A 22640-nucleotide genomic window follows, 5' to 3' on the forward strand; every position below is an offset into this window, starting at 1 on the left:
CTGCCGATATCTTCTGTGAGATCGACCTTGTCTACGTTAGCAGCATCTCGCCAAAAGTGCACATTGAGGAGAATGGGGCAAGGGGTAGGGGAGGCCGGAGTTGCAGTGAGAGGGGGCCGAGGGCAAGGCGGGAGTGACGGCAAGGCTGGTTGAGGGCAAGGTTGGGGTTGAACGGGAGAGGAAGGGAGGGCGAAGAGGAAGATGGGTGAGGGGAACAGGGCTGAATGAAGGAGTGGGTAAGGCGGGGGAGGCTAGGGGCAGATGAAGACGGGAGATGTGGTTGGAGGGTAAATGGTGAAAAGGAGAGAGACAATCGGAGGTGGAGCGTTGAGTGGGAAGGGGAGGGTGGAGAGGGCAGAGGGCCAGTGGAAATCTGGATAAGGAAGACAGAAGTGGAAGAGGGGATAGTGAGAAGAGGTGATTTGGACGTCAAGATGAAGTGGGAGGGGACAAGGAAGAGGAGAAGGGAAAGGGGAAGTGTGCATAAGAGGGAGAAAGTGAAAAAGAGGAGAGTATGAGGGAAAGGCAGTGGATGGTGTCGGAAAGGGAGAGAGAGGGAAGGCGAGACTGTGTAGGAGGAGGACAGAGTGTGGGGAAAGGGCGGGATTGTGGGATTAGGGAGAGAGTGGGAAGCCGGAGAGACTAAGAGGGAGAGGGGAAGAACGTGTGGAAAGGGAGATGTTGGTGAAAGTTGGGGGTGAGATGTTTTCAAAGCAGGGAAGAGTGTGTGTTTGTGTTTTTTTAAAGATATGGCCATGGTAACAGGCTCTTGCAGACAAATAAGCAGATAAGCACGTGATGCTCAATTACATCCACAGGACATTTAACCTGCTGTCCGATGCGTCTTTGGGCTGGGGAAGGAAACCGGGGAACCCAGAGGAAACACACGCTGTCACGAGAAGGACACACAAACTCCTCATAGACAGCAGTGAGAACTGAACCCATGTGCTGGCGATGGGGGGGGGGGGGACAGGAAGGAACGTGTGGGGAGAGGTGAAACTGTGCGGGAAGATGGAAACGTATGTTGGAAGTGGAGAGAGCCTGCTGGAGGTGGGATAGGGGAGGAGGGGCGAGGCAAAGACGAGGGAAGAGGGAGATCCGGAGGGACAAGGGACATAATAGTGGAGCAGGAAGGGAGAACAGAGAGGAGGGGTTGAAGGAAATGGGAGAAGGGAGAAGGGAAGTCACGGGGAGAGAGATGAGAATGGGGTGGAAGAAGGATGGGGAGGGGATATGTAGAGTCGGGTATAGGAGAGGGACTGAGCGTTGAGAGGTGGGCAGAGGGAGGGGTAAGGAATGGGACAGTGGGCACGGCCGGAGGGGAAAGGAGGAAGATGGGGCAGAGGAAGAGGGAAAGGGAAGGGGGTGTGGGAGGGAGGTGAAGATGTTGTAAAAGGGAGGTGTCTGTGGAGAGAGTGGGCAAGAGAGCGGGGAGAAGTGGGAGAAAGGCAGAGAGAGGGAGGGGCATCACCATCACCGTTATACAGACCCCAGGAATCACACCCTTCCATCTCCTCTCCCTCCTGAACCACCCATCCCCATCGTCCACCCACCGCCTCCCGGAAACCCCTGCCCTACCACATTATCCCTCACTCTGTGGCAGCTCGGCTGGTAGAACCCCTGGCATTCAACGCCTGAGACCAGGGTTCGATCCCCACACACCCCCAACCCAAGGTGCAGACAGCCCCGTGAGGCTTGCAACTTCCATTCTCCACAGGGTAGGGAGGGGATGTGGGGGAGAGGGAGAAGGGATTGGGGGCAGGGGGTGGCAGGCCATAAGTGAAGGGGCTGGAGTGAGGGAGGAATAGACAGTGAGGGGTGAGGGAAGGGTGGAGCGTAAGAAGGGGAAGGAGGAGGGGTGTAAGGGAAGGGGGAACCCGTGAAGTGATGCAGGAGGGGAAAATGGGAGGGAAGGTTACGCGGGGGATTGGTGAGGGTTGGAGGTAAAAGGTGCTGGGAGGAGGGGAAAAGGGTGGCTAGAGGTGTCGGGGGGAAGGGAGGAGAGTGTGAGCGGAGAAAATGGTGTGAAGCAGCGGTAGATGAGTGTGGAGGGAGGGACAAGGTGTCAGGTAAGGGGCAGGGTGATAGGAGATTAGATAGAGAGTGAGGGTGAGGAGGGAGGAGTGTACAAAGGGATGGGTAGGAGAAGGGAAGAAGGTATGAATGAATAGATGGAGGGAATGAAAGGAGGAGGTGGAGGTAAACTGAGGGAGGGGTGAAGTGAAAAAGAGTGTGTGAGGGGTTTGGGGTAGGAGGAAACTGCAAAGGAGGGGGGATTGTCTGAGGGGAGGGATGAGAGGGTGAGACGTGGAACGGGAGGAGAGGCTGATGGTTGAGGGGAGAGAGATCTGAGTGGAGACCAAAGGGAACAGGAGGTGAGGGTATGAGGGGAAAGGGAAGCAGACGGAGCAGGCGGGCCGGAAGTAAAGGGGCTGGAGAAAGGGACGAATAGAAAGTAACAGGGGTGAGAAGGGAGGAGGGGTGTAGAGGAGCTAGGAGCGTGTGAATGGAGGGAGGAGGGGGAAATGTGAGGGAGGTTATGCAGGAATTGGTGAGGTTGGGTGGTGCGGTGAAGGTTGGTTATGGGGTGTGAGGGGAAGGGGGCGGGGAGTAAAGGGGAGATTGAGGGGATTGGAGAGGGAGGAAGGAGGAGTGTACGAGGTTGGATAGGAGGAGGGAGTAAGGTGTGAAGGAGTGGAAGGAGGGAGTGAAAGAGTGGGGAGAGGAGGGGTGTGTAGAGAAGTGGGGGATGAGGGAAGAGAGGAGGACATAAATGGAGGAGGGTGGTTAAGAGGGGATGAGGAGTCTGCCTATTAGGTAGAGAGAGCACAGACACCTGATTGGATGAGGTCCAACCAATCATTAGGGAGGGAGGGACAATGGGGGGTATAAATACCACTGGACTGTACATTGCCTGGCATCACCCCTGATGAAGACGGCAGAGTTTGTCCTCGAAGCATTGGTTATAATCCATACCTGCAACAGGCTGGAAGGCCGAGAAAAGTGAATTGGTAAATTGGGGGGTGGAGTTAGAGGAACCTGGAGTCCCGTATTCAACACTTTCGGAACAGCTTCTTCCCCTCAGCCATCAGATTATTGAACGGTCCGTGAACACTACCTCGCTACTCCCCTTTGGGTTACTCTGAAACACAGTGATTGTTATACCCTGCTGTCCAAAATTAACAAATTTCACTAGTTGGGTGTTTTTATTTTTCATTGATTCTGTTAAAGTTATCATTTTATACATTTAAAAACACAAACACGAGGAAATCTGAAGATGCTGGAATTTCAAGCAACACATATAAAAATCGCTGGTGAACGCAGCAGGCCAGGCAGCATCTCCAGAAAGAGGTGCAGTCTATGTTTCGGGCCGAGACCCTTCGTCAGGACTAACTGAAAGAAGAGGTAGTCTTACTTCAGTTCGTCCTGACGAAGGGTCTCGGCCCGAAACGTCGACTGTACCTCTTCCTAGAGATGCTGCCTGGCCTGCTGCGTTCACCAGCAACTTTGATGTGTGTTGTTATTCTATACATTTGTTGAGTCTGCCCACAGGAAAATGAATCTCAGAGTTGGTATATAGTGAGGTATCTGTATTTTGATGATAAAATGTGCTTCAAAAATGTCCCACTGAAATCATCAGAAGTGTTTCAAATACAAGCGCTCCCACACACGTGACGTCACAATGGCTCCCCCACAATGGTATCTGACGTCTCGTGTCACGTGCCAAATGTCATATGCGCTACTCAGCTCGCGCTCGGACGGTTTAACGGCCGAGCCGACATGTCCATACCCCTCCCCCCACCCACCGTCAACAGTGGATTTCAGAGCCACGCTATTCCCACTGATGCAAGCGATGTCAATCACCAGTTCCACCCAATAGCTGAGCCAGACCAGCCGAGAGGGCGTTACCCCCCGCGGAGTTCGTCTCCCGCTGCCATTTCGAGCTCTACGTCAGAGCAGAACAAATCCCAAAGTAAATGTCCGCTTTCTGATTTATTTCCATTTCCCTCCGAGGGAAGTTGGGGCGTTTGTGAAGCGTCTCCTGCGGCCGGAGTCTGATGTATCGCTGAGAGGTAGGAGGAGACCGCTCGGCCCGTCGGTTTGATGCCGGTTCCCCGGGGAGGGAGAGGGGGATTTTATTGAAAGGATGAAGACGGTGAGAGAGGGGGCGGACAGGATGTTTGTCCCGGTGGGGACAGGAGGGGCTCATCTGTGGAAATGTCTGAGCCCACGGTGGTGGCGATTCACCACATTGGGGGGCAAACACCGGCAGACTGTTGCCCTGCAAGCGGGGCCAATGGTCCGGGCAAAGTGGGGTTGAGAGTGGTGTTGGGGGGCAAGGATGGACCGGCTCAGGGTTTTATTAAATGACAGGACGAGCTAGAGGGGCCGAGTGGCCTGCTCCTGTTCCTGTTGCCCGTGTGTTTAAATACAAGGGATAACCAGACCCTTCCCGGACCTGCAGGATGTCCCAGTCGGTGTTGTAGGGACCGGAGCTTGGAGCCCAGTTGTTCCCAAACTGTGTCAACAATTTGGCTAAGGGGCCAAGTTCGACATTTCCGGGTCTATTATTGACAAAAAAAAATGTATGTTGTGCGATGTAAATGACAAGAAACTTAAATTTGTATATTGTTAATGATACAGAATTGTATAATTTCCATTTGGTGTGTTATTTGAATGTACTTGCCTTTGATGTTGCTGCAGGTTAGTGTTTCTCTGTCTCTGTACCTTCCCGTAGTTACGCACTTGGCAATAAATTCAACAGGACCTGTGAAAACTCAGTGACATTTAAGTCCTGATTATCATCTTGGCACCCCGGTTGATCAAATATAAAGAGACAGTCCACTGTTAAATGCAAAACCCTTAACAGTGTTGATGATCAGAAGGATCCTGGAGCCCAAGTGCATCGCTCCCTGAAAGAGGCAACACAGATTGACAAGGTGGTTAAAAAGGCAAATGGCATGCTTGTTTTTATTACTCGAGTTATTGGGTTCAAAAGTCAGGTCGGTTTTATAGAACTCCAGTTAGGGCCACATCTAGAGTATTTCATACTGTTGTGGTCACCCCATTCATAGATAGATAGATAGACATACTTTATTGATCCCGAGGGAAATTGGGTTTCGTTACAGTTGCACCAACCAAGAATAGAGTAAAGATGTTCAGGCTTTGAGTGGGAGCAGAAGAGGTTTCCCAGGATATTGTCTAGATTAGAGGGCATAAGCCATAACTAGAGGTTGGACAAACTGACATCCTGTCGCACTCACCTCAATAATAAGCAAATGGCTTGAGAGGCTGGTGTAGGACTACATCTGCAGCTTGCTTCCACCCAAACTGGTTCCCCTACACTTTGCCTACTGACACATCTAATCGACAGGTGATGCAACAGAAAGAGCTCTGCACACCATCCTTACACATCTGCAGAACAGGGATGCTTATGTGAGAATGCTGTTCTTTGACTGAAGTTCAACATTCAACATCATAATTCCCTCAGGGTCGACAAGAAGCTCAGAGACCTCGGCCTTCACCCCATAGCTGGATCCTGAACTTCCTGTCAGATCACCGGCAGGTGGTAAGAATGGCCTCCCTCACCTCTGTCCCTCAAAACAGGTGCCCCTCAGGGCTGTGTACTAAGCCCCCTCCTCTACTCTCTGTATACTCATGACTGTGTCACCACCCACAGTTCCAATCTGCTAATTAAATTCCCTGACGACACTACATAGATTGGCCTCATCTCAAATAATAATGAGGCAGCCTACAGAGAAGAAGTTGTCACCCTAACACAGTGGTGTCAACAAACCAAACTCTCCCTCATTGTCGTAAAAGCAAAGGAGCTGATTGTGGACGACAGGAGGAATGGAGACAGGCTGACCCCTATTGACATCAATGGGTCTGGGGTTGAGAGGGTGACTGGCTTTAAGTTCCTCAGCACAAACATCACCAACGATCTCACATGGTCTGTACATACTGGCTGTGTTGTGAAAAAAGCACAACAGCACCTCTTTCACCTCAACATGGTTAACAAAGTTTGGGATGGGCCCCCAGATCCTAAGAACTTTCTACAGGGGCACACTTGAGAGCATCCGGACTGTCTGCATCACTGCCTGGTATGGGAACTGTACTTCCCTCAATTGCAGGAACCTGCAGAGAGTGGTGCAGACAGCCCAGCGCATCTGTAGATGAAAACTTCCCACTATTCAGGACATTTACAGAGACAGGTGTGTAAAAAAGGCCCGAAGGATCATTGGGGATCCGAGTCACCCCAACCACAAACTGTTCCAGCTGCTACCATCCAGGAAATGGTACTGCAGCAAAAAAGCCAGGTCCAACAGGCTCCGTGACAGCTCCTTCCACCAGGCCATCAGACTGATTAATTTACCCTGATACAGATGTATTTCTATATTATATTGACTATCCTGTGCACACACTATTTATTATAAATTACTATAGTTGCAGATTTAGACAGAGATGTAACATAAACATGTGTGGAGACCGGAGGGATCGAGGAAATGAGGATCGGGCAGAAACATGTAACTGAGATGGGAGAGCAGCCGACATCTCGTTGATGGTTGGAGGGGCTGAATGGCCTCCTCCTGCTGTTTCTCACTTGGTGATGTTACATTGTTCCTGTCCAGGAATGCGACATGCAATTAGTATTCATAAACACAGTGGTGAGTTCAATGAAACCTGCACATTTCCCGTTTGGGTGCGAATTGTATGTTGGACCGCGACCCGTGACTCTGTGACCCAGGAGGGTGAGGGAAATATTTTAAAAAGTAGCTAGAAATAATTGATTCAGGAAACGTGGAGGAGAGGCGCGCCAACGGTCACGTTACATTTGCATACGCCAGGTCTTATCAAATACTTTTCTACTTTTTAAATTGTCAGCACATATGAACCAGCAATTAAGCTGAAGTTGGAATTAGAAAGAAGTTATGTTACATTTTGACCCTATACCAAAGGGATGGGTTATACCTGAAATTGAGAACAAATCTCCTTACAGGCAAGTCTGCTAGAGCTGCCTGGGTTGGTTTAAACTCGGTTGGCTGGGGGATGGGAACCAGAGTGTTCTGTCAGATGATGGAGCAGTCGACGTAAAGGTAGATTCTATGTTGAGAGAGACTGTGGAAGGATAGGTTGTGGACAGAGCATCATGTGGATGGGTTGAAATGTGTTTACTTCAATACAATAAGTATTCAGACTAAGAGGAACTCAGAACATTGTTCAGTACATGGATGGTACATGTTATCACCGTTACACGGTCTTGACTTTTACATGGACAGGAGTGGCTGTTTGATGTTCCAAGGTTTAGATGTTTCAAAATGCTTATGGAGGGAGGTGAAAGGGGGACAAGTGTAATTGCAAATCAGAGATGGTATCACACTACAGAAACAGGGGACATCATGGAGGGACCATCTACAGGTTTGATGTGGGAGAGAGAAAGTCAGAAACGGGAAGGAAGCGATCACTCTGGGAGTAATTAACAGACCACTCCCCCTCCAGATGTCTATCAGGATAATGAGGAGCAGAAATGTTCGCAGCTTTTGGAAAGGTGCAAAATATAACAGGTTGTTATAATTGGTGACTTCAACTTGTATCGTTTTCCAGCTCCATATTCCAGAATGTTTAAATGGGGTGGAATGTGTTATGTGTGTTCAGGAAGGATTCCTGGTTGAGTATGTGGGTGGGCCAACTAAATGCCATTACCATATCAAGAACTAGACAATGAAGCTGGTCAGGTGACAAATGTCTTCGTGGGTGACTATTTTGGAGACAATGACCATAATACCCCAGCTTTTATCATGGTCATGGGCAAGAACAGGGCAGATGATATGGTAGAGTATTTAATTAGTGGATGGATAATTATGATGTCATTGGTCAAGAACTTGATTGGGAAAAGAATTTCTCAAGGAAATGAAAGTCGGAAATGGGCAGGTTGTTTCAGGGTCAATTGCAGGGGGCTCTGGATAGATATATTCCTCAGACAGGGAAAGAATATCCGGATAAGTGAACTATAGTTCACAAGAGATGGGAATGTGTCATCGAGGAGAAAAAACGTTCTTTAGGTTTAGGAAGCAACATTCAGTCAATTGTCTTGAGAATTATAATGTAGCTAGAACTAAGGTTAAGAATGGACTTAGAGGTAGAAAAGAACTTGAAGCCCAAGGCGAGTATGATTAAGGAAAGCACCAAGGCACGCAGGGAAGAATCCAAAGGGTGCTGCCTGGATTAGAGATTTCATAAGGAAAGGTTGAGTGACTGAGGTTGAGGTGAATTGATAGAGGTGTGTAGATTGAGAGGCATAGATAGAGTTGACAGACAACACCTTTTTTTCAGAGCACCAGTGGCTACCAGAGGATATCTGTATATGGAGTCAGACTCTATGTGACCATAACACAATGTTGCAACAGAATGGTACTGTGCTGTAATGTTCTCTATTCTCTGGTTAAAGTGCCTATGACCTGGTTTTTCAGAGCTGCTCCTGGTGAGTCCACTAGGGGTTCGTCTATTCCGGATTGAGTGTTGTGCAATGAACCACAATTGATTAGAAAGCTTAAGGTAAAATAATCCTTTAGAGGTAAGTATCATGGAATTGGCACTGAAATTTGAGGAGAAGCTAGATTCAGATATATCAGCATTACAGTGGAGTAAAGGGAACTACAGAGCCATGAGAGTGAAGTTAGTCAGAGCTAATTGAAAAAAGAACACTGGCAGGGATGACAGAAGGACATCAATGGCTCTAATTTCTCGAAGCAATTTGGAAGGCACAGGACATATACATCACAAAGTGGAAGGAATTTTCTAAAGGAAAAATGACACAATCGTGGCGAACAAAAGAAGTCAAAGCGAACATAAAAGCCGGAGAGAGGGCATATAATAGAGTAAATATCAATGGAAGGTTAGAGGATTGGTAAGCTTTTAAAAACCAACAGAATTCAACTAAAAAGTCATTGAGAAAATGAAGATCTAATACCAATCTAAGCAAGCGAATGCGATTAATGAAGATACCAAACGTCTCTTCAGATGCCTCTTCAGTCTCTTCATAAAATGTGATAGAGAGGCGAGAATGGCTATCAGACTACTGGAAAACGAAGCTGGAGAATTAGTAATGGGGGACGAACTAAATAATGTTTTGCATGGTGGCAGTTAAAGGTGTCAGGGATCATGAAGTGTGTAAAATTTTCATAACTAGAGAGAATGTTCTGGGGAAACTGAAAGGTTTGAAGGTAGATAACTGACCTGTACCAGATGGTGAGCACTTCAGGGTTCTGAAGGAAGTGGCTGAAGAAATCACGGAGGCATTGGTAATGGTGTTTTAAATATCACTAGATTCCGAAAGACTGGAAAATTGCAAATGCTGCATCACTGTTCATGAAGGGAGAGAGGCAGGAGAAAGGTAACTATGTGCCAGTTAATCTGGCCTCAGTGATCGGAAAATGTTGGAGTTGGTTATTAAGTATGAAGTCTCATGGCACTTGAAGACATCAAAAGGCATCGTCAGCATGGTTTCCTCAAAGGAAAATCTTGCCTGAAAAATCTGTTGGAAGTATTTGAAGAAATGAAAAATAGGATAGATAAAGGAGAATTGGTTGATATACATGTTTTGGTTTTTCAGAAGTACTTTGGCAATGTGCCGTAAAAAAGACTGCTTAACAAGTTACGAGCCCATGGTACTACAGGAGAGATTCCAGTAGTGATAAAGCAATGACTGATTGACAGGAGTCAAACGTACCAATACAGAAATATTTTCTGTTTGGCTGCCGGTGACAAGTGGTGTTCCGCAGGATCTGTGTTAGGACCGATTCTCTTTATGCTATATGTCAACGATTTTGATGATGGAATTGATGGCATTGATGGCTTTGTTGCAAAGTTTGCAGATAGGATGAATCTCGGTGGAGGTGCAGGTAGTTTTGAGGAAGTAGAGAGGCTACAGAAGGTCGTACAGATTAGGAGAATGGGAAAACTAAATGGCAGAGGGAATACAGTGCCAGGAAGTGTATGGTCATGCACTTCGGTAGAGGAAATGAAAGAGTCGACTGTTTTTGAAATGGAGAGAAAATACAACAAAAACTGTGGTAAAACTGGATGGAAGTCCTTGTGCAGGGTTCTCTAAAGGTTAATTTGCCATTTTAATCTATGGTGGGGAAGGCAAATGCAATGTTGGCATTTATTAGATTAGATTATGAGGACACGCAGTCCTCTTCTATTGTCATTTAGTAATGCATGCATTAAGAAATGATACAATATTCCTCCGGTGTGATATCACAAAAACACAGGACAAACCAAGACTGAAAAAACTAACAAAAAACGCATAATTTTAACATCTAGTTACAACAGTGCAACAATACTATAACTTGATGAAGAACAGGTCATGGCACAGTAAAAAATGTTCAAAGTCTCTCGAATGTCCCACATCTCACGCAGACAGGAGAAGGAAGAAAAATCTCCCTGCCATGCCCGACCACAGTCCGACTCTGAGTCGTCCGAAAACTTCGAGCTCCGATCAGCCCTCCGACACCAAGTACCGAGCACCATCTCTATTCAAACGATTTGACCTCAGCCTCGGTCGCCAGCAGCAGGCAAAGCCGGGGATTTTGGGGCCTACCCTCCGGAAGATTCTCGATCACGCAGTAACAGCGGCAGCGAACAGGCGTTTCAGAAATTTCTCCAGATGTTCTCCTGTGCTTTCACGTCTGCCTCCATTTATTTGAAGACAACTGGGATATATAAGCAATGATGTAATGCTGAGACTTTATAAAGCACTGAAGAGGACTCACTTAGAGTATTGTGAGTAGGTTGCGCCTTTAACCTTGAGAGAATGTAATGAAATTAGAAAAGGTTCATAGTAGGTTCACGAAAATATGATTGAATGGCTTGTTACATGAAGAGCGCTTGGTGACTCTGGGGCTGTATTCATTAGAATAGGGGTGACCTCATTTATACCTATCAAATTGTGAAAGCTCTTGATAGAGTGGACATGGAGAAGATGTTCACTATTGAGGCGAGTCTCGGACCAGAGTTAACAGCTTCAGAATAGAGGAGCGCCATTTTTGTACAGAAATGAGGAGGAATTTCTTTATCCAGAGAGGAATAATTCTGAAACAACAGGAATTCTGCAGATGCTGGAAATTCAAGCAACACACGTCAAAGTTGCTGGTGAACGCAGCAGGCCAAGCAGCATCTCTAGGAAGAGGTGCAGTCGACGTTTCAGGCCGAGACCCTTCGTCAGGACTAACTGAAGGAAGAGTGAGTAAGGACTCACTCTTCCTTCAGTTAGTCCTGACGAAGGGTCTCGGCCTGAAACGTCGACTGCACCTCTCCCTAGGAATAATTCTGTGCAATTCTTGCCACTAGCAGCTTTGGAGGCAGAGTTTGATAGATTCTTGATTGGTCAGAGCATGAAGGGATATGGGGAGAAGGAAAGTTGGATCAAGCATGATGAATGGCAATGCAGAATCAGTGGGCAAAATGGCCTATTCTGATCTGAAATTTTAAGGTCTTATGGTATAATCTTTCTAACTTATGGCACAAGTTAAAGGGTAAACAGTATAATGCAACTGGTGGTATGGGGGTACAATATTCTCATGGCCTAGGGAAGAAGCTGTTTCCCATCCTTACAGTTTTTCCTAATGCTCTCTGATGTTGCGGGTTCATACAGATTGTTGGACAGACAGGAAGGAACATTGATAATGCAAAGGGCCTGTATTCTCTGCATACCTAATAAATACCTCGGACAAGTGGAAGGAAGATCTAGCTGATCACCTCAATCCTTAGATTGTAGTCAGACACCTTGCAATTTCCATACCAGCCACTCTCAATGGTACTCATGTAAAATTATTTAGAATGGTGGGGTAGGGTGGCGAGGGGCAGGGGAAGAGAACCTTACCTGGCATTCTGTACTCAGGAATTGGAAAAGTTATGATTTCTTGATTAAAAAAAAAATGGGATTGAGAGACCAGGAGAAATTGTGTTATGTTAACGCTCAGAAACGTGGTGCTCCTGTTTCCGCTGATGAGCTGCTCATGTGCTGCAAGGAATGGTCAGTTTGTACCTTGCTGAAGTTCATAGTATTTTTAGTCTGGTCCACGTTGTGACTCAAGGTGTTGTGGTCGCACTATTCTCCTATCCGCTCTCTCTCCTCTCTGTACGTCATTGCATTATCATTGCTGATGAGTCCAACCACTGTTGCATCATTGGTGAGCCTGATGATTTGGTTTGGTAGAGTCAACCCTAGGAAGGCCGGTGCTCAGCCTGATGGAGTTAGGGATGTTTTCTGCCACAAGTAATGACTGTAGCCTTTGTATATAGAAGTCCAAAATTCAATTAGAGGGAGAAGGGTTAGTAACCAAGGAGGACACCAGCCTCAGAGATTATCATGAGATAATGCTGAGGTAAAGTCAGTAAATAACACCCTGTCATATGAGATACCATTTTCCAGGCGGGGCAGGACGAAGGGAAGGGCAGAGACCATGGTGTCATTAGTTGACTGATCTGAGCAAAAAGCAAACTAGAAAGCACTCACTGTCGCAGGAGGGTGGGATTTAATGCAGTGCATAACCAGCCACCCAAAGCACTTCATTCTTTTTGCTGTCACTGCCACAAGATATTAGTCATCGACGGAGCTTACTGTCTCCCTCTTGGGTGCCAGGTCCTCACCACCTTTCCTGCCTATGGCTTTGGTTCCGACGTGGATCACAATCATTGGCTACTCACACTTCCACTTAGGAATACTGTGAACTCTAACAGAGAAGTCTCCGTCATCCTGGAAACTGCGAGGCAACATTCCTGGAATGAATGTACAGATTCTTAGAGTACAGCCAGTGAATAGGCAGCAGTCTAGACAATGATGAGCAGCATTATCCCCAGTCCCACTGTAATATCACTGGTAGGAACAGTATGTGAGTGACATGATTTCCAATGTTAATTCACGATCACCTCTTCGAAGTTGAAGCAAAGTGATCATGTTCTAATGGGGGCAGACCGGCCGTCAGCTCAGAAACCACCCCAGTGTCCACATCAACATTCAACGCATTCAACAGCGACACACTGTAGACAATTGACAGCTGGTAATTAATACAACTCACCCTTGTGCTGTTTGGTATACGAGGGGAAAGGAGCACTGAAGGGAATCTGTGTGGTCACAGTGAGAAAGTGCTAGGCATATAGAGAAGTGCCTGAAATTCATAACGCATTTGTGATCCTGGCACCAAGCGAGTGGCCTGAATAACTGTGCTTCCCTGCAGCTGGGATCTTGATCACTTTCACAGCCTCTGCCATACTGATAACTTTCAGTCCAAACTAAAAAAACCAAAGTTCGATAGTTCAAAATTCAAAGTAAAATTTATTATCATAATACAAACATGTCACCACATACAACCCTGATATTTTTTTAACTGTGGGCATAATTAGCAAATCCATAGAACAGTAACCATAAACTATAATCATCAGGAACAGTTAATGTAAACAAACTATGCAACTGTAAATATAAATAAACAGCAATAAATAACGAGCTTGAGGAAACAATGTAACAGACCGTAAATGAGTGTCGCTACCCCTTTTGCTCAAGAGCCTGATGACTGAGGAGTAGTAACTGTTCTTGAAGCTGGTGGTGTGAGTCCAAAGGTTCTTGTACTTTATACCTGATGGCAGCAGGAAGGGAAAAGCATGGCTTGGATGGTGAGTTTCTTTGATGATGGATGCTGCTTTTCTATGGCAACATTTCATGTAGATCTGCTCAATGGTTGGGAGGGTTTCACCCATGACGTACTAGGCTAAATCCAGTCGGGATTTCCCACTGAAAATGAAAGGCATTTCAGTTCCCGTATCAGGCTGGAATTCAGCCAGTCAGCACACTTTTCACCATGCCTCTATTGACGTTTGCCAAAGTGTTCGATGATATGCTGAACCTCCGCATACTCCTGAGGAACCATAGAACACTACAGCACAGAATTAGAGGCAATGTTGTGCTTTCTTCCCAATAAATGCAAAACACAACGAAACAGGGTAATACTTGACGAATAACATTTGCAGTCTGAATGCACAGCTGCTCGCCCGGACGAAGTCAAACCGAGTATGAATGATTTGGATTTCCGCTATCACTTGGCAGTGCAGTTGGAGGAGACATTTGACCATTTCTGTCTGGGCATTTCCACAAAGTTCAGTTATCAGACACTGACAGATCTGGCAAGCGACCAGTCAGCTATGATACGTGAAACAGCACCTGGGCCCGATGATGGGTGAGGCTCACGCTCATCTGGAGCTTTAGGTGTTCAGGGTTTAAATCCGGAGGTGTGACTGTGAAATCCACGAATACTATTCCCATCCAGGAGGAGATAATATTCTGCATCTGAATGACTCACACTTTCACATTAAGACCGCGTCTGGTTCCCCGTAATGACAACAGATGATTCTGCCCATCTGCAGTGAATCGATTCCCCGTAAGCCTGAAACAGATGTAAAAATACAAAAGGTGTTATACAGTGTCAATAACAGGGGGATGATCTTGCTATTTCAACATCAAATAGCGCCAGGAAAGCCCAGTGAAATTTTATGACACTATACATTAATATAGATACTCACGTGATTTGTTTCAAACTCTTGCATCGCAGTATCAGCCGGCGGAACGAGTGAGTGGATTCGTCTGTGAAGGAGTTTCCTCCCAGGTCCAAAATTTTCAGTGAACTCAGTCTGTTGAGAACGAGGCAGAGGGACTGCGTGCTGGAATCGGTCAGCCCATTATTGTACAGACTGGGGATCCGAGAGATAAAGAACAAGAGTCAGATTAATTGCATTTGCGTTTATATACACACACATATATATATGTGTGTGTGTGTGTGTATGTATGTATGTATATGTATGTATGTATGTGTATATATACATACTCGCACTGAAACTAACATGGATGATAGAGTTAGTGAGTATTGGGTCATGGCACCATAAACATTGCAACAGGCCACTCTGTCCATGACTCCGTGTTTTCTCACTTTGTCAAGACTCTGCTTCTAAAACTCTCTCCTGCAGTGTATTACTGGTAAGCACCATTCTGTTTCAAAATGTTGGCACACACCACCAACCTCACATCTCCAGCTATTTCCATAAAACTCCAATGTCTCATGTAGGTAGAATTATTCTGCAATCTTCATCTAGGTCTTACTTTTGAACACTTCATTAACCACTCTGATCCACCTCCGTCCCAGGGAAAACTGACTGATCCTCCCCCAGGCTCTCATAACAGTAATGTCCCATTCCAGGCAACACCCCAGCAAGGGCAACTTGACAGTAGATTCTGTAATATGTAGAAAACTGTGAATCACTGGAGGACTGAGGTGGCAATGCGGAATCTATGGAGGCATAGTTGCCGTTTTCGATGGAGTCATTGAATGAGGACCAACATCCTATCAACTTTTACTGCGCTATCTCTAGCGCCATCACGTTCTTCCTTTCACAGGATGGCCAGACTGCAGCTGGGATCTGAACAATATTTGATGAAGTTAGAAATGTTTTCATTACTTGGGTCATTATAATGAATGTCCCAAATAATGAAGACCAGCCGTCCTGGGGCCATTTTTACCGCATTGAGAAAGATGTTCACAGTCAGTTCAGAACATAACTTGTCACACTGATCCTTACTCTAGTTCCAGTAGTTTACATTGGAGCTCCACCAGCATCCCAGACAAACGTTTCACCCCTGAGTCTCCGATTTTGTTATCACCCAGTGACAGAAGCTTCAGGGAGCAGTTTGTTTTGAGAGCCATAGCAAGATCCTCACTGAACGAATCTGTGAGAGCGACATCCCATAATCTGAGGGACAGAGATGAAGATGGAAATGAATACATTTCAGTCTGGAAAAATGAGGATTTGTTTTCACTTCCAATTCACTCTATGTTGATAATACTCCTCTTAGTACAGACTTCATATTATTGATATTAATATTGATCCACTCTCTCGAATGTAATTAAATTACAGACACATAGCAATTGTAAAATATGACCTCTCCATAGTCTGACTCTTACCGTAGTTTCTGTATTTTACAATCTGGGCTATTCAAAGGTCCAAATATCAGCTTCACTCCTGAATCACCCAGATTATTATAGTCCAGGGCAAGATCCACCAGTGACGGGCTAGTAGCGAGAGCAGAGGCGAGATACTCTGCACCAGAAGCTGTGAGACCGATTCTACATAACCTGCAGTTCAAAAGAAGCAAACGTAACCCGGTGCAAATTTGTCATTATTATTCCAGCTGAGGTCAAATCGTAACCAAAATTCTACAACATTAGGCTTAAAGTTGTGAACACAATTTCTCAGTCTAGTACTTACCGCAATTCCTGTATTTTACAGTGCGGGTTCCTCAGAGCCTCAGACAGCAGTTTCATTCCTGAATCCTCCAGTTTATTGTTATCCAGTTCCAGTTTGATCAGTGAGTGGTTTGTTCTGAGAATGCAGGCAAGATTCCTGGCGCAAAGAGCTGTGAAACTGTTGTTCTTCAGCCTTATGGCCAGAAGAATTAGTGTGAGGGGAAAAGTGAGTGAGAATGAGACAGGGAGAGCGTCAGGGAGAAGATCAGCACACTATTGAATCTGTCCCTGTTCCTGATAATACCACTAATGCCATACAACAGAGATTACAAACAGTATCTGTCACTCTCCAGTACTTACCCCAATTTCTGTATTTTACATTCCGAGTTATTCAGAACTCCTAACAGCTCTTTTACACCTGTATCTCCCAGTCTATTATCCTTCATATCGAGCTCCGTCAGTGAGCGGTTTTTAACAAGAGCAGAGGCGAGGATTGCAGTCTGAGAGGCTGTGATACGGTTATTGCCCAATCTGGTGTCCCATAATCAAAAGGAAAAAAGGAAGACTCGGAACTCAGAAGAAACACCTCAATACAGATAATCAGATTGCACCAGTAGTTATGTGAATTGTTCATAATTGTGTCTGTACATATTCTGTGTTTTTATATATCAGACATCTCATAGAATGGTGCTTACCGCAGTTTTTCTATTTTACAGTCCCGATCCCTCAGAGCTGCAGAGATTAGGTTGACTGCTGAATCACCCTCACCCAAATCATTGTTTGCCAATCTGAATAAAAAGAGAGACCTGTGAGACTCAAGTTCAATCACTTATCACTTAACACATTTTGTCATTCCGATACTTCAAATAAATATTTCAAAGTATTGAAGGTTTCAGCTACATTATTCTCAGATGAAGAATAAATCCCAATTTGTTCAATGCCATTTGTTTTCAAAGTCTACCTTCAGTTGTTCTTTCTAAATTTCTCTGTCTGATTTTGCTTCCTGAATTATTTTCTTGTTATAATTTAGCTCATATTTGTCAAACATGCATAATTTATAATGCAAATTAAATCCCAGATTTAACAAAGGAAGGGCCACATTCCATAAAATTAAACAGGAACTTGATCTGTCGTGTGCAGAATTCACATCTTATCTTAGATTAGCAGCCGGGAAATTCTTCCAGGAACGTTTCCGGACAGGCAGAATTTCCAGAGATGCATATTTTCAAAGTACCATCGCCCTTCGTTTATAGCGGGCAGTTTTCATTTCAAACCCAACCATTCTTAAGGAATATTTGGAGATTCCGTCCCAAGCAGAGACGAAGACAGGGACAGATCATACCCGCTACCAATAAAACAGATAATGTGTGATGTGAGGCTGGCCACAGAATTGGTCCAATTATGACTCTAGTCTCAGGATAATTGATACTATAATTTCTATGTACCAATGAGAGGTCAAAGAACAATAGAGCTGTTATGACTGAATCATTGGCTGCCTGGCCCAGAAAGGCAGAAGGGTTGCAAATGAGTGAAGGGATGTAGGCGATGGAAAAGTCCAAAGGATTGTGTCATTATTGAGTTACGCTAACATCTGACCACCTACAGGAAGCTCAGATCACCCACTGACAACAGAGCTGTGCCCTGACCATTGTTAATTTTAATGGTGATGTGGCTGCTCCCTGGGCAATACATGGTGATAGTCACTGTCGTTCTCCCAGAGAAGGAAAAAGATGCTGTTAATCTTTGCTAATCATCAGTCAATGAAAATCTTCGAAATTTAGTCATCGGTAAACTGATGAAACAACGACACAGGGCTAAATATTTGGCTATTTGGCTAAATATGTTTAACATTAAATCTTTAATTTTCATTGTTAGAAAATCTTAATATTTAGAATTACCCCAACTCTTGGCATCTGTGGAGACTGGGTGCCAGCCGTTGGAGTCCTTCACACTGAATGTAGCAGTGATCCAGGTCGAGGTGCTTTATTGTATCACAGAGTCCGATGACATGAGACAGGACCGCGCAGTCAATCGGGGTCAGTCGCAGTCCACTAAGTGAAAGTTTTTCCACAGACCCTAGTGCTTCCTGAGCTAGCACACGATTCTGAGACTCAAACAGGTAGTGCAATGTGTTCAGGAGGCTCCTTTTATCGGCTTCGTTCTCTGTGTTTCCACTCCGACGTTTGAACTCCCCCTTCAGAAAGTCAATCACCTGGCAGGCTGTATCGACAGGAAATGGACCCAGAAACTCCTTCCAGCGCCAGGCTGACCCCGAGGAGAGACCAGCAACAAAACGGAGAAATACCTCAAACCGCCCATCTGTCATGCAGCAGGCTTCAGCGAGGATCTTCACAGTATCCTTGAGGTCTGAGGTCAGGAATTGTGCAACTGCAGCTACAAACTCTTGGATGGTGAGGTGTGGGAATGTGTACACCACACACCGGGCAGAATCCTCTCTCTGCAAAAGCTCCATCAGGAAACCAGACAGGAACTGGGAAGGCTTCAGATTGTAATTGATCAAATCTCCATCTGTAAACACAATCTTCCTCTCAGACACTCCTGTGAAGGCCATCTGACCAACCCTGAGTAACACATCACGGGGGTTCTCGATCTCACGGCCGTGGTTTTTCAGGATGTAGTAAATATAGTAGGAATATAGTTGGGTGATGGTCTTGGGAACTTGCTGTGGGTCCTTGTCTCCTTTTGAGAAGAAGGGTCCCAGTGCCAGAGTGAGGATCCAGCAGTAGGAGGGGTTGTAGCTCATGGTGTACAAGATCTCATTCTCCTTCACATGTTTGAAAACAGCTGCTGCCACCGTCTGATCTTCAAAATGCCTATTGAAATATTCCTTCCGTTCCTCACCAACAAATCCCAGGATTTCAGCCCAGACACTGATCTCGGCCTTTTCCAATGAATGTAACGCAGTGGGGCGGGTGGTCACCAGCACTGAACACCCTGGGAGGAGTTTGTGCTGGATTAAATTGTACACAATGTCTGACACGAGGCACCGGAATTCTGGGTCTGCACAGCATTGCTGAGGTTCTGTGTCTCTCTGACTCTCAGTAAAATCAATCCCATCCTTCAGTTCATCCAAACCATCAAATATAAACAGCAATCCCTCCGGGTTCTTCCAGACTTCTTCCAGACTATTCTCAAAGTAAGGATACTGTTGCAGAATCAATTCCGTCAGGCTTATTTCACGGTTAATGGTGTTTAGATCCCTGAATTTGAAACTGAACACAAAATGGTAGTGTTGGTATATTTTCCCCGTGGCCCAGTCATAAACAATCTTCTGCATCATTGTTGTTTTCCCGATGCCCGGGACTCCGGCCACTGCTGCTGAATTCCCAGGTTTCACACTGTTCACTGATGTTGGATTCACAGAGTCAAATCCTAAGAATCTCTTTATTTGCTGCCAGTAAGTTATGTTATGGGAAAAACTACTTTGAAGCAACTGATCGGCACGGATTTTTTCCAACTCTCCCCGAAGATGCTTCATTCTCCACTCCTCATGGTCTCGGCCTCTTGCCAGCAGCTCGTGTTCCACAAACCTCCGTTCTCGAACAGAAGAAATGACCGTCAGCTCAGCGTATCGATCAACCAGCTTGAAAACCTTCACCTTCTCACTCAACAGGATCGTGTTCACTCTGAGCTTTTCAGTTTCTTCCCACAGTGTCTTCTTGTGTTTCTCATGAACATCTTCCATGGGAACAGATAGAAAATTGACACAGTTAGATTCTCAACTTAATAGCGATACATGCAAAATTCAAATCACTAGAATTTCAACAGTTAACTCTAAAGTGCTGTGGTTGTTACCACCGAAAGTGAAAATCCACCAAGACACAGCTGTTTGGTCTGTAACCAATATGCAAAAAAAAAAAAATAAATAAAATCAAGTCTTCACAGAGCTGTCAGCTGTGAAGGTAAACATATCTCGAATACTCCACTGCAACTGCCTGCGTTGACCAACTCAAGACCCTTTAATTTCCAGGTACTTTATCTTGAGGATAAAGTTTGAAAATCCACATGATTAAGGGTCTCAGCCTGACACCTCGACTGTTCATTTCCCACTGTAGACGCTGCCTGGCCATATGAGCATTGTCAAAATCTGTAATATCTTCATATTGACAGGCGATGTTTTGTCAAGTTAGAACAGTCACCGCATGTGTAGAAAAAAAGCAGTATTAACCTTTCAGGTCACTGTCCTTATGAAGCCCTTAGAAAATCTGAATATCTTCAATTGCAGATGAAAATGAGGTTGGAAAGAATGGGCAACCACAATGCTAAATTAACCTCAGTCCCTTCTGCCTGCACCTCCCCTCCTTTCATGTTTACATATCTAACAGTCCCTTACGTGTCTCTGTCCAGCACCCTTGGCTACACACTCCAGGTACCCATCACTCTTTGTCCCGACACATCTCCTTCAGAGCTTCCCTCTCTCACCTCAAACGGAAGCCCTCTGGCATTAGGCATTTCAAACAAGATACTGGTTGTCAACTCTATCTATCAGCATCTTACAAAGCTCTGTCTGTTCCGCCCTCTGACCACAGCAATCCAGAGAAAACAAGCCATGTTTGTCTGAACTCTCCATAGAGTACACTCCTGTTGGCCAGGAGGCAAGCGGTGGTGGAAACCCTCTACTCTGCATCGCAAGACCCTTTTCCCAGTGTGATAGAGCCAGCCTGTCCTGGGAACCCATACATATGACCTTTCTAATGGAGACTCTGGCTAACAAGACTACCACCGTGCTCAAGCACACAGATCGAGCCCTGAACCGAGTATCGATCGTAATTATGTCTATACGAACCGTTGCCTTGCAGGTGGATGACCTTAGATTACCTGCTCACAGAGAAGCCCAGCCCATGTCCTATCATTGATGAAGAATGCTGCACATACATTCTTGCCGAATCCGGGAATCTGCTTCCACAAAACAGATTCCTCCCTACACATTCTTCCAATCACAATAAACGCATGTTCTCTGGTATTAGCCATTGCCACCCGGGGAGAATAGGTGATGGCTGTAGGTTCTACCTGTGCCTTTTATCACCTTATACACCTGTATGAAGTTGCCTCTCATCCCCCTTCATTCAAAAGAGGGAAGTCCTAGATTGCTCTAGGTTGTGTAATCTAATATGGGCAGTGTCCTGGCAAATCTCCTTTGAACTTTCTTTAAAGTTTCCACATCTACCCTATAAGGAGGCAACCAGAACTGAACACAACCTTCCATGTGTGGTCCAATCAGAGTTTTAAAGAGCTCCAATATTACTGCATCTCATGGCTCTTGAGCTCAATCAAGATGGTGTCACGTGTGTAGTGTGTGTGGGGGTTTCGCAGTATATCAGCGGGAGGAGAGAGAGCAGCGCACTACACGTGTGCGGCCCTCCGGTGAAAATTGATATCTTATCCATTAAATAGGGGCCGTGGACAATTCTTGATTTGATGGAGACAGATGTGAAAGCATAGAGGAACATCTGGAGAAATTTCTGAAATGCCCGTTCACTGCTGTTGTTACTGCGTGGTAAGGAATCTTCCGGAGGGAAGGCCTCAAAATCCCCGGCTTTGCTTGCTGTTGGCGACCGAGATTGAGGTCGAATCGTTCGGACAGAGATGTCACTCAGTATTCGGTGTCAGAGAGCTGATCGGAGTCTCGAAGTTTTCGGATGACTCAGATTCGGACTGTGGTCGAACGTGGCAGGGAGAGTTCTTCTTCCTTCTCCCGTCTGCGTGAGATGTGGGACATTTGACAGACTTTGAACTTTTTACTGTGCTCATGGACTTCTTCATCAAGTTATGGTATTGTTGCACTGTTGTCTAAACTATATGTTATAATTATGTGGTTTTGTTAGTTTTTTCAGTCTTGGTTTGTCCTGTGTTTAGTGATATCACACCGGAGGCAAATATTGTATCATTTCTTAATGCATGCATTACTAAATGACAATAAAAGAGGACTGCATGTCTTCATAATCTAATCTAATATCAGAACCACTGTAAGGGTTAATGAGGCTCAGTGGTTCATCAGAATCTGAACACTAGTCTATGGGTGTCACAGAATGCGCTAGGCGTTCAGGGCCCAACGGCGCTAAATAGATGGATCATTTAATATAATTCATTGTCACATTTTAAAAATTTGTCATAGATTCGATGATTTAAAAAGTTTAAACTGCAACAGGTGAGCGATTGGGTGTGAATTCCGTGATCATTCCCTTCAAATCAAACATTTTCTTCCTGTCTCCCAGACTGTGCAAACCTGGGAAGCAGCAGCTCTGCCTCACACTGATTCTGGCAAGTCAGCGGTGTCAGAAGCTGAAACCTCTTACCTTTCAACTGAGGTGGTAATTCGAGTTAACC

The 22640-nt window shown here is 45.5% G+C and overlaps 1 protein-coding gene across 1 annotated transcript; it reads right to left on the reverse strand.

Moving 5' to 3' along the window:
* Positions 1–13312: 13312 nt before the first annotated feature.
* On the reverse strand, positions 13313–21669 carry LOC134341743 (NACHT, LRR and PYD domains-containing protein 3-like). The gene is made up of 8 exons (XM_063039651.1): positions 18191–21669; positions 16988–17080; positions 16653–16823; positions 16315–16485; positions 16011–16181; positions 15628–15798; positions 14578–14745; positions 13313–14441 (listed from the first exon to the last, which is right to left on the reverse strand). The coding sequence occupies exons 1-8, from the start codon at positions 19996–19998 to the stop codon at positions 14354–14356; spliced, it is 2841 nt and encodes a 946-aa protein (XP_062895721.1). The 5' UTR covers positions 19999–21669; the 3' UTR covers positions 13313–14353.
* Between the last annotated feature and the right edge of the window lie 971 nt (positions 21670–22640).

Source organism: Mobula hypostoma, unplaced genomic scaffold, assembly GCF_963921235.1.
Source record: "Mobula hypostoma unplaced genomic scaffold, sMobHyp1.1 scaffold_116, whole genome shotgun sequence".
Classification (NCBI taxonomy): Eukaryota; Metazoa; Chordata; class Chondrichthyes; order Myliobatiformes; family Myliobatidae; genus Mobula; species Mobula hypostoma.

Bases quoted from the DNA above. Each gene is read 5' to 3' on its own strand.
- LOC134341743 (XM_063039651.1), bottom strand. From the start codon at position 19,998: ATGGAAGATGTTCATGAGAAACACAAGAAGACACTGTGGGAAGAAACT. The intron at 15,799-16,010 runs GTAAGAGTCAGA...TCTGTCCCTCAG, and splicing joins TGTAAAATACAGAAACTACG to ATTATGGGATGTCGCTCTCA. The intron at 14,746-15,627 runs GTAAGGATCAGT...TCGGATCCCCAG, and splicing joins TGTAAACTACTGGAACTAGA to TCTGTACAATAATGGGCTGA.